The sequence below is a fragment of the Natator depressus genome, chromosome 1 (assembly GCF_965152275.1).
Source record: "Natator depressus isolate rNatDep1 chromosome 1, rNatDep2.hap1, whole genome shotgun sequence".
NCBI classification, from domain to species: domain Eukaryota; kingdom Metazoa; phylum Chordata; order Testudines; family Cheloniidae; genus Natator; species Natator depressus.
The window spans coordinates 1,782,320-1,793,610 of NC_134234.1; the positions used below are offsets into that span (position 1 = coordinate 1,782,320).

An 11,291-nucleotide genomic window follows, 5' to 3' on the forward strand; every position below is an offset into this window, starting at 1 on the left:
ATCCATTGTCTTTATTTTGCTGTTTTCCCTCCTACCATTCTTTAGAATCATGAACTCTATCATTTCATGATCACTTTCCCCCAAGCTGCCTTCCACTTTCCATTCGCAACCAGTTCCTCCTTCTATGTCAACATCAAGTCGAGAACAGCCTCTCTCCTAGTAGCTTTCTCCTGCTTATGGAACAAAAATTTGTCTCCAATACATTCCCAGAACTTGTTGGATCATCTGTGCCCTGGCGTAGACAGCATGAGATTAATTCTTCCATCGACCTCTTTTCTGCACCCTCTCCAACTTCTCAACATCTGTTTTTTTCAAATTTGGACTACAGAACTGGATGCTTTTTGTTAAACCACTCCCATGCACAGAGGTAAAATCCTTCCCCTGCTCCGACTCAGCAACTCAACATTTTCCCCTACTAAATCAAATACCTCTGAGAAATCAAGGTACGTTGCATCTGTGTTGTTCCCTTAATCCACCAGATGTGTACCCCGATCAACCAATGTGTACTCTCATAAAAGGATGAAATCAGGTTTATTTGACAAGATCTGTTTTGCATAAACCCTGTTGGTGACTGCCATTACTTACATTTCTAGACTTTTTTTGAACTAATCCCATACCAGCTTTTCCATTGTTTCTTAACCTTGTCAATTATTTTATGAAAAAAACCCTTTCCCTTTCTTTTTTAATACTTTACATTTAACACAGGAAGTGACATAAAACTTTTCTAGGATTTCTCTTGTGGTTAATATACTTAATAACCTCCTTTTTGTGATCCAGAACCCTGCCAAACATGGAGTTTTCCCTGATGTCTTAATTTCACTTATCAATTTTCTTAACTTCTGTCAAGGTTCCTCCCCCACTCTGAACTCTAGGGTACAGATGTGGGGACCTGCATGAAAAACCTCCTAAGATTATCTTTACCAGCTTAGGTCAAAACTTCCCCAAGGTACAAAATATTCCACCCTTTTGTCCTTGGATTGGCCGCTACCACCACCAAACAAATACTGGTTACTGGGGAAGAGCTGTTTGGACACGTCTTTCCCCCCAAAATACTTCCCAAAACCTTGCACCCCACTTCCTGGACAAGGTTTGGTAAAAAGCCTCACCAATTTGCCTAGGTGACTACAGACCCAGACCCTTGGATCTTAAGAACAATGAACAATCCTCCCAACACTTGCACCCTCCCTTTCCTGGGAAATGTTGGATAAAAAGCCTCACCAATTTGCATAGGTGACCACAGACCCAAACCCCTGGATCTGAGAACAATGAAAAAGCATTCAGTTTTCTTACAAGAAGACTTTTAATAAAAATAGAAGTAATTAGAAATAAGAAATCCCCCCTGTAAAATCAGGATGGTAAATACCTTACAGGGTAATTAGATTCAAAACATAGAGAACCCCTTTAGGCAAAAACCTTAAGTTACAAAAAAGATACACAGACAGAAAAAGTTATTCTATTCAGCACAATTCTTTTCTCAGCCATTTAAAGAAATCATAATCTAACACATACCTAGCTAGATTACTTACTAAAAGTTCTAAGGCTTCATTCCTGGTCTATCTCCGGCAAAGACAAAATGTAGACAGACACACAAACCCTTTGTTTCTCTCCCTCCTCCCAGCTTTTGAAAGTATCTTGTCTCCTCATTGGTCATTTTGGTCAGGTGCCAGCGAGGTTACCTTTAGCTTCTTAACCCTTTACAGGTGAGAGGAGATTTCCTCCGGCCAGGAGGGATTTTAAAGGGGTTTACCCTTCCCTTTATATTTATGACAACTTCCAATTTCTATTCTTGGCTCTCTATTTTCCCTTTTTCCTCTATGTTACATATTACTTCCCACCTCTTCAATTGCTGCCTTCACTTTACCACTGAACTGAGTTTTTACCCAAACTTGTTCACTTTGTTGACTGTGGAATCATGAGTTTTCCACTTCCTAATAAACTTTTATCAAAGAATCTCTCAGCACATGTCTTCCCAAAAGTTTGGTTTTTTCCCCCTCTGAGATTTCGAGCAACTGGATGAATGGGGAACCCCCTAAGGTATGGACTCCCTATACCGGCTCTCATTGCCTGAGATAATAATGCATAACCAGGATCCACACTTGTGTTTCCTGCTGGTGCAGGAATTGGAGTTAGTAGGGTTATTGTTCATAGTTATTTTCTCTGAATAATGAAAATGTAATTTTTCAGTGTGTGAGCGATCAATGTGCTTCTCCAATGAGAACAGCTTCCAGTAGTGCATGCAGTGTTTCATATTAACATTGTCTCTCCATTCAGGCATTTACACTACGGCCATCACCTGAGATCCTGGGAACACACAGAAAATCAGGGAGCATAAGGTAAATGCAGGAGACACCCTTATGCCTCAGAGTTGGACACTTTCTCCCCTACTCCATGTCAGATTTGAACACAACCAACTTCACCAACCCCTCCACCTTCATCCTTCTTGGCATTCCTGGCCTAGAGGCAGCCCATATATGGATCTCCATTCCCTTCTGTGCTATGTACTCCATAGCTGTCTTGGGGAACTTCACCATCCTGTTCATCGTGAAGAGGGAGCCGAGCCTCCATGGGCCCATGGAGATATTATCCTCTGAGATATTCCACGACCCTGACAAACTTTGTGGTGGCCAAGATAATCCTGGCCGTGGTGCTGCGCGGTGGCATACTTGCATTACCCTACCCCTTCCTGGCGAGGCAGTGGCCATATTGCAGAACCAACATCATCCCCCACTTCTTTTGTGGGCATATAGCTGTGGTGAAGCTGGCCTGCGCTGACATCAGCATCAGTAGTTACTACGGCCTGTTTGATCTTTTCTCTGAGATCGGAATGGATGTGTTTTTTATAGCTGTGTCCTATACTCTGATCCTCCGGGCCATCTTCCGCCTCCCCACAAAGGATGCCCGGCTCAAAACTTTTGGAACCTGCATCTCTCATATTTGTGCCATCTCAGCTTTGTACATCCCAGATTTCTTCTCCTCTCTCTTCTACCGGTTTGGCCACAATGTGCCACTACATTTTCTCATTCTCATTGCCAGTGTGTACCTGCTGGTGCCCCCCGTGCTACACCCCATTATTTATGGGTTGAGGACCAAACAGATCCAGGGCAGACTGCTCCAGCTCTTTACTCATAAAGAGACCTAAATATTTACTTCTTATGCCCTGGCCCTCACACTGAGGTCCATGCAGAGCTGTCTGATGCGTGGCCCTTGGCGCCTTTCCTGTATCACTTACTGGACAGACAGAGACATTAAATCCTTTCCTGTCCTTACTGGGCTCTGTCAATGTGATAAACTGCGGAATCAGTCTGTGTGTAAGCGGGGGAATAGTCCCACTCTTGTGCGGAACTTTCCTGGCTTCTGCACTACCCTGGTGAAGTGGGCTAGCGAAAGGATCTGAATCCTCGCTCCCACTTCCTTTATCCAGTGGCCTCCCTGCTCTTGAGGACTGCCCTTCCACTCTCCTGTCTGGCAGAGTCCTCGTAACCCCAAGAAGGCTGGGCCCAGGATTCCTGGGGGGCTCGACCCCCAACCCTGCTGCGGTCACCTAGGATAGGGGCTACGGTGTCCCCACTCAGGGGTACTCTCTCTGCACTGGGCAGTTCTCTGACCCACTGACCATTACATACAAGTTAAAGCAAATGCAAGTTATTTAATCAACAATTAATTTTAAAAAGAATAAGGAATAAGGGAAAGGTTAAAGGAAACACATCACCCCACTCTGTGGCAGGGAACATCACAAACAGTGTCTCTGGAACGTCAGGGCAGTTCACAGTCTGTTCCTTGTAAGTCCCAGGCCCCTTCTCTGGCCCTGGCTGTGCTGTAGGGATGCTGTGGGTTGGACACTTGCTCTGGTGGTGGCCACACGCTCTCAGGCTCTAAGAGGTAGGATCCTTCTTCCCAGTGTTGTCCCCACCCTGTCGGGGTTATGATCCAAGCCTGGCCTGCAGAGCCCCTTGGCTGAGGCGTCTCCCTGTGCTGGGCCCGCTGCCCAGGGTCCCCCGCGGTCTCCCCAGCTGCTCACCGCACCCAGCTCCGGACGGCTCCAGCCCCAGCTGCACCACTCGGTCTCAGCACCACTGCCGCTCTGCCTCCAGCTCCCTGGGCTGCTTCTTTGGCCCCTCTGGCTCTGGTTGCTGCAGCTCTGCTCCCAGGACAGGTCTGCTCTGCAGGCTGCTTCTGTGACTCTGCTCCCAGCACTGACCTGCTTCCTGGGCTGCTTCTCTGGCCGCTCTGGCTCGGGTCGCTGCAGCTCTGCTCCCAGGGAAGCCTGCTCTCTCTGGGCTGTGCCTCTGGCTTTGGGGCTGCAGCTCTGCTCCCAGGACAGGGTCTGCTCTCTCTGGATCTGGCACAGCTCAGCTCGGGCCCCTGCTTTCTCCTTAGATCGGCCTCACTCTGTCTGTCCCAGGCAATTCCAGCTCACACAGAGGACGGGATCTCCTTGGCCTCCTGACTCCCTGATTAGCCTGCTCGCCCTGTCATTCAGGCTGACCTGGAGCATTGGCATCTCCCCATTGTACCTGGGGACTGTCAGTCTCAGGGTCCTGATTTCCCATAGACCCTTCCCCTTTTAGTACTGGGAGCTAGCCAACCAAAACACCCCCACTGACTCTTAGTAAGGGTCTACAGTTCCCTTACATGTGCACAATATCCTGGGTTGCCACCTTTCTAATTGCTGATAGCTGGGTCCCTGTAATTGCAATCTTGACACATCCCTTCTGTCAAGCCTCGCCCCTGCTGTGTGTCTTTCTCTCAAATGCCCTGCCCCTGTCACTTGCTCCTGTCTTCCCCTCCCCTTGTCAGCTGTGACCCACTCATCTCTAAAATCAATATGTTCTCACATCTTATGGCAAGTTAATTAAGTTACAGTGGTTAGTGTTCAACTGTTAATGTCTATTCTTACTTTGTTACTAACTCTGTGGAGAGAGAGACCCCGTCAGGACTCCTGGGATCTATCTCAGCTCTGGAAGGGGAATGGGGTATAGTGTGTCACAGCAGGAGGCAGATACATCTGGGGTCTAAATGAGAAGACCAGAATGGCCATACTGGGTAAGACCAATGGTCCATGTAGCCCAGTAGCCTGTCTTCCGACAGTGCCCAGTGCCAGGTGCTTCATAGGGAATGAACAGAACATGGGAATCCCCATGTGATTCGTGTGAAGCAGCTCGGCAGAAGGGGGCAGCAGCCCTCAGCCCGGGGTGCGTCATGTTCATCTGGCAGGAGTTCAAGCCTCCAGCCCCAGTAGGAGCCATGGGGGAGGGGAAGAGCCCAGGTTGCCCTGGCTGGAGTGGCAGAAGCCCTCAGCTCAGGCCGCCCTGACTCCTGGCCGCACCCACAGAGTGGAGGCAGGAGCTGCGGAGGGATGGGAGGCAGAGAAGCCCTACTCGTTTTTGTCCCCCCATCTTCCATACTGTTGCCGCCCAGGGGTCGTCTCATTTCCCGTGTCCTTGGTTGAACCTCAGAGGGCGTTTTTTCTCTCTCCCCTCCCTGACCCTTTAGGGGCTGCTCTCTTCCCTCCATCTTCCTTACCTTTTGTGGAGACAGAGACGGGTGGTATGGTGCCAGCGGTACAGTCCCCGCACTGGTGGCCTGCTCCCACATTGCCCATCTCCGTGGGCCATAGGGTCGGAACAGGGGCCCTGGCAGAGGATCATCATGGGTCCACTACCCTGTCCCCCACTGTGCTGTGGGAAGAGCATCACCATTTTCTGGTGGACACCGATGATATCCAAAGTAAGGTGAAGCTCTTTCTCCAGCATTGGGGAGACATCCATCTTGTCATCTGGGCCACGAGGGCTGTTTTGGAGGAGTGGAGGGGAACTGGGAGGCAAGATATGTTAGTCAATCTGTGGCCCTGAAACTTCAGTGACAAGCCTTTCAGGTTGGTCAGTGAATGTTGCAAGGCTGGTTAGGGATCCTACGGGGATCCTCCTCAGCCCTCAGAATGTAGCCAACCACCTTTTCAACCCTGAAGTCCGGAGGCTTTAGGGTGGGTCTCCAGAGTTGCCAGGTGCTCTGCTTGCTTTGTGACACAGGGTACTCTGTGGTTTGCCTGCAGGAAACCCACAAGGATGTAGCCACCGAGACTGGCTGGAGGCTGGAGTGGGGGCACCGGGTATATTTTAGACCCCTCAGAGCTCATGTGGCTGGGGTTGTTCTCCCCTGACCTACAGCCTGAGATGCTGGGAGTTGCTGAGGTCGTCCCTGGTCGCCTGCTGCACCTCCAGGCCTGTGTGGAGGGGCTGATGTTGAATCTGTTCAATGTTTACCCCCTGGATGCAGGCTCGGAGTGGCTGTGTTTCTATCAACAGGTGTTTGCCTTCCTCGGCACCTTGGATCCTCAGTAGTGCCTGGGCCTGGGTGGGGATTTTAATACCATCTTTGAGGACTAGAATCACTCAGGGATCGAGAGCAGCCAGGCCTCTGCAGGCATCCTCAGAGAGATTGTCAACAATCACTCCCTGGTGGATGTCTGGTATGACCAACACCCAAATGACAATTCCACCTTTACCTATTCCAGGTGGAGGTCGATCGGTTTTGCCACACCTGATTGGACTTCATGTATGTGTTTTGTTTCCACCTTGCCCAGGCCCACTCCTCCAGCATTAAACCGGCCCAGTTCTCGGCCCACAACTCAGTGGCCATGGTGGCCTCTTTCATCTCGGAGCTCACCTGGGGCTCTTCAGCCTTCAGATCCCACTGTGCATACTCCAGGATGTGGGGGCCACCTTATTGCCTACTGCCCAGCTTTTCCTTGAACGGGTCCTACAAGAGGGTGCTCCCCCTTGACCACTCACCCCAGGACCTCTGGAATTCTTGATTGGGCTCCTGTCTCATCAGTCACCCTGGCCCGCTCCCTTTCATAACCTGAGCCAGCTGCAAACCCTGCAGCCAGTTCATTTCTAAATTCAACTGAGGGAACAAGTTCACATTCTCATGCTCCACATGCTTCACTTCCTCAGATGCCCTGATACCAAGTGGCGGGACCTAGTACCACCTTCAGAGGGTGAGGAACCCTGGTGGACCAGACAGTACTCCACCCTAGTCCCACGGCCAACCAGGGATATCAGTTGGTGGCTCCTTCATGGAGCCATGAGCACAGGCATGTACATGACACAGTTCAGCCCTATTATAGATGCCTGCCATTTTGTGGCATGAGGTAGACCCTGGCACATGCCTCTGTAGAATGCGCAAGGTTGCAGCCTGTAGGGGACTGCGGAAGACTTTGTTACAGCCTAGCTAGGGAACCACTGCTTTCTCGAGGCCGCCCGGTTACTGTAAAACATGGAAAACCAACTTTAACTGGTTTTAGGCCAGTTTTGTCTGCCTTGCATGGCCCGTTGCCAGGTAGCAAAAAGCCCCCTTAAAAAAGTACCTAATTATATATTCATAAGCTGTTTCTGTGTACTGCTTATTATGGCTCGCTAGTTGCCCCTTCGTCAGACTCCGTCCCAGGCAAAGCTCTGGTGTGCTGGGTTCTCTGCCTCCGTAACAGCAATGCTTAATGTCCCATTGCAAATGTGTCAAGCCTGCACCATGGCCCAAGAAGTAGTGACCGCCCAGGCGGAGCACGCCCAGGAGCTAACGCGACGGTGTGAAGTGTTGGTTGCTCAGGTGGCGAATAAGCAGCACCTTAAGCGCGGGTGGTGACCAGTGACCACCGCCCAGGTATGTGCGGTGACCGCTGCCCCCTCTTGGGATCCCGAGACTTGGGATGGGAACATTTGGGACTCCTCGTCCTCGGAGGAGGAAGCCCCCGTGGTGGCTCTGGCACGGCCGGTACGGGACCTACATGTGCAGGGAGGCGCCCTGCAGCCAGAGCTCATACATACATTTAAAACGAGTGAGTTGCAGAAAATCGTGAAGACGTTCCAACAAGAGCCCGGGGAGGGCATCATGCAGTGGCTTGTGTGGGTCTGGGACAATGCAGGCAACATGGTTCTGCTGCTCCCTTATGAATTTCAGCAATTGGGCGTTCTCTCGCAAGAGTACTGTGTCCAGTTTTGGGCCCCACACTACAAGAAGGATGTGGATAAAATGGAGAGAGTCCAGTGAAGGGCAACAAAAATGATTAGGGGTCTGGAACACATGACTTATGAGGAAAGGCTGAGGGAACTGGGATTGTTTAGTCTGCAGAAGAGAAGAATGAGGGGAGATTTGATAGCTGCTTTCAACTACCTGAGAGGTGGTTCCAGAGAGGATGGTTCTAGACTATTCTCAGTGGTAGAAGAGGACAGGACAAGGAGTAATGGTCTCAAGTTGCAGTGGGGGAGGTTTAGGTTGGATATTAGGAAAAACTTTTTCACTAGGAGGGTGGTGAAACACTGGAATGCGTTACCTAGGGAGGTGGTAGAATCTCCTTCCTTGGAAGTTTTTAAGGTCAGGCTTGACAAAGCCTTGGCTGGGATGATTTGATTGGGGATTGGTCCTGCTTTGAGCAGGGGGTTGGACTAGATGACCTCCTGAGGTCCCTTCCAACCCTGATAGTCTATGATTCTATGATTCTAAGACTCTCAGGTACGTGCACAATTGGCGAACCCGACTCAGCCGCAGGACAAGGGGCAGCCCATTGAAAGCCCCTCCTTGTACCGCTGGTTGGCGGCTGCATTATGTTACGAATTATACCTAATTGGTCACGCACACACACTGCTGTGAATTATACCTCAAAGGTCACGCACACAAACTGCTGCAAATTATACCTGATAGGTCACGCACAGGAACTGCTGCGAATTATACCTGATAGGTCACGCACAGTTCGAGTCTAGGCTGAGGCACATGAACAAAGTCCGCAACTGCAGAGTTCCCAAAGATACTAAGTTTATTACGCTCGAGCGTGGTGCCCCCCTGCTAATTAGGAGGGGACCCCGACCGAATGCAGGTTATACGGAGATTATATACCTTTTAACAAAGCATGTTGCCCTTGTGCATCGGAAAGCTTAGCCAATAGACAAACCCTTCCCTTATCTACCACCTATCCCTGCTAAGTGCATCCCTCGTGCTAAACCATTACTTCAACTACACAACATGGTCCTAAATCAATGCACCAGTAGCCTTTCTTATCAGGATGGGAAGCTCGCATCAAGGCCAGGAGTCAGGGAGTTAGGAACAGACAAAGAACAGAAACCGGGAGTCGAGACAGGCTGGAAACAAGGGAGCGGGGTGGTTCACAGGAATGCAGTATCTAAGGAACACTCCTCCTGGTGCATGATGTGTTTGCTTTTAGACAATGGTGGGCCCCAATCCAAAATGAAGTCACATATGCACATATGCTAACTTTTCCTTAACAAGTAAATGCGACCTACTCCTCAGTGGGGGAATTGGAAGCACAGGTGCACCCCTGGAAGACTGTTCTGGAGGGGGTACAAGTCCTCCACCAGCTGGGGATGGCCTGGGCTGTCGCCACGGGCGGAGAGGCGGGGCCAAACAACATACCAGTAACAAAATCAATCAAGGCCACTGTTCTACGCCTGGCTCCTAATGAGTTAAAACCTTCCCTCCTAGCAGTTCTCATGGCAGAGAACGGGGTGAGTGGGGGATTTGGCAGCCACCCTTATGCAATTGGAGGCGGCCCTGGCAAGTGCTAGGCCGTGAGCCGTACGGGCTGCAAAGGGGCAGCAGGGCGGGGGGCAGGAGAAGGGGGAATTACGAGTGCCCCGGAAGACCTTGTGGCTAGATCTTTTGCAGGCTAGTGTCTCTCGCAAAAACATTAATAAAAAGCCAACGGCGAACCTATACAAGCGCTGGCTGCAGTTGCCCCCTACAAAACAAAGCACCAAATAAATAAATAAATAAAGCAAACCAAGCCGGCGGAGCACCCTGCCCCGCCCACCAAGTAAAAACTGCCATGCCCCTACTGAGGGCGTGGCGGGTCCTCCGACCCATGTGTTGCAGCGGCCACACTCGGTAGGGAAGCGGGGGACCAATGCCCCTATGTATCCCTAACGATCCGCTGGCCAAAGGAAGGCTTCCAACATGTTCTAGCATTAATAGAAACAGGTGCCAAAGTTACCATTTTGCACTCCGCGCAGGCCCAGGGCCAAGCCGCTGTGGTAAAAAGCCTCAAAGGAGCAAAAACTCCAGCATATAAAGTCAGTGTCACCCTCACCCTGGAAAAGGCACCCCTGTTTCGGGCCACGGTCTTGACAGCCGCAATCAAAAAGTATATACTAGGCATTGACGTCCTGCAGGGCCGCTCGGTAAATACCCAGTACGATCTCTTTGCATTTAAACGTCCCCGGTCTGGAAAGCAGCACCCCGAGCAAGACTAAGTAGCTCGTGGCTAACGTGTGTTAAACATTACCGCAGCAAGAACCACAAGCCGCTGTAGTCCTCACCACTAAAAAAAAATGGGCATACGTACTCCCCCAAAAAACCCCACTATCCCTGCATGGTCTCACTTTCCCGCTTGTCGTGACACTCCTTGTAAGCACTGCCGCAGCCATCTCCTCACCCATAAACACCTGGCTGGGGCTGGCTCGCAGTGCTGTAAATGCGACATCATTTTGCCTACTGCATACGTTCGCTATAAGTGCGGTAATGAAAACCTGTTTCATCGGCGTCTGTGCAGCACCGACCGTGGTCCAGCACTATTCCCTACTAAAAATAATTAATAAAACTTTTACGTATACAAACTTATATAAACTGGATGCCTCTATGTATTCCTTTTAGCTTGCCAATGTAACGCTTGCTCCTTCTTGTACGTAATTTGTAAATGCTTCTCATGTTAAGGCAAACCTCACCAATAAAAACCTTATATATAATAAAAGTATAAAAATCTCCTTTGCATATGGGCATATAAAATTGCCTGCTGGGTGATTTCTTTTCTGTGGCAGGCGTGCTTATTCCTACATCCCAGCCAATAGTTCTGGGGGCCCCTGCACTCTTGGTCGGATGGCCCCCCTTATTTTTCCGTATCCCCCACAGATGTCTGCCCACCACAGGAGGAATGCCATCCCCCTTAATTCCACCTCTAAATTGGATGTAACCCTATTCTCCAAGGCTGAACACGCAGCCCTGGCCTTTTCCTTAATTAGTATTGTTGGGCTAATGGTGCACAATTATTATGCAGTAAAGCACCTTGCCTGTACCGTGGCAAAAGCCATCAACCTGACCTCTACAATCCTCGCACTCCTCTCACATGAGTTGGGCGAGGTATGCCAGGGTATGCTACAAAACAGGCTGGCTGTGGATTATCTACTCCTGCGCCACGGCCACCTGTGCCAAAACTTTGCTAGCATGTGCTGTTGTAATGTAACCAATGTAAGGCCTTCCATTGAGGCCAACTTATTGCGCCTCCG

General features: G+C 50.1%; 1 protein-coding gene across 1 annotated transcript; it reads left to right on the forward strand.

The window, feature by feature from the left end:
• The first annotated feature begins 2,563 nt into the window (after positions 1-2,563).
• Positions 2,564-3,139, forward strand: LOC141980589 (olfactory receptor 52B2-like). Its single transcript, XM_074941939.1, has one exon. The coding sequence runs from the start codon at positions 2,564-2,566 to the stop codon at positions 3,137-3,139; it is 576 nt and encodes a 191-aa protein (XP_074798040.1).
• The last annotated feature ends 8,152 nt before the right edge of the window (positions 3,140-11,291 follow it).

Bases quoted from the DNA above. Each gene is read 5' to 3' on its own strand.
- LOC141980589 (XM_074941939.1), top strand. From the start codon at position 2,564: ATGGGCCCATGGAGATATTATCCTCTGAGATATTCCACGACCCTGACA.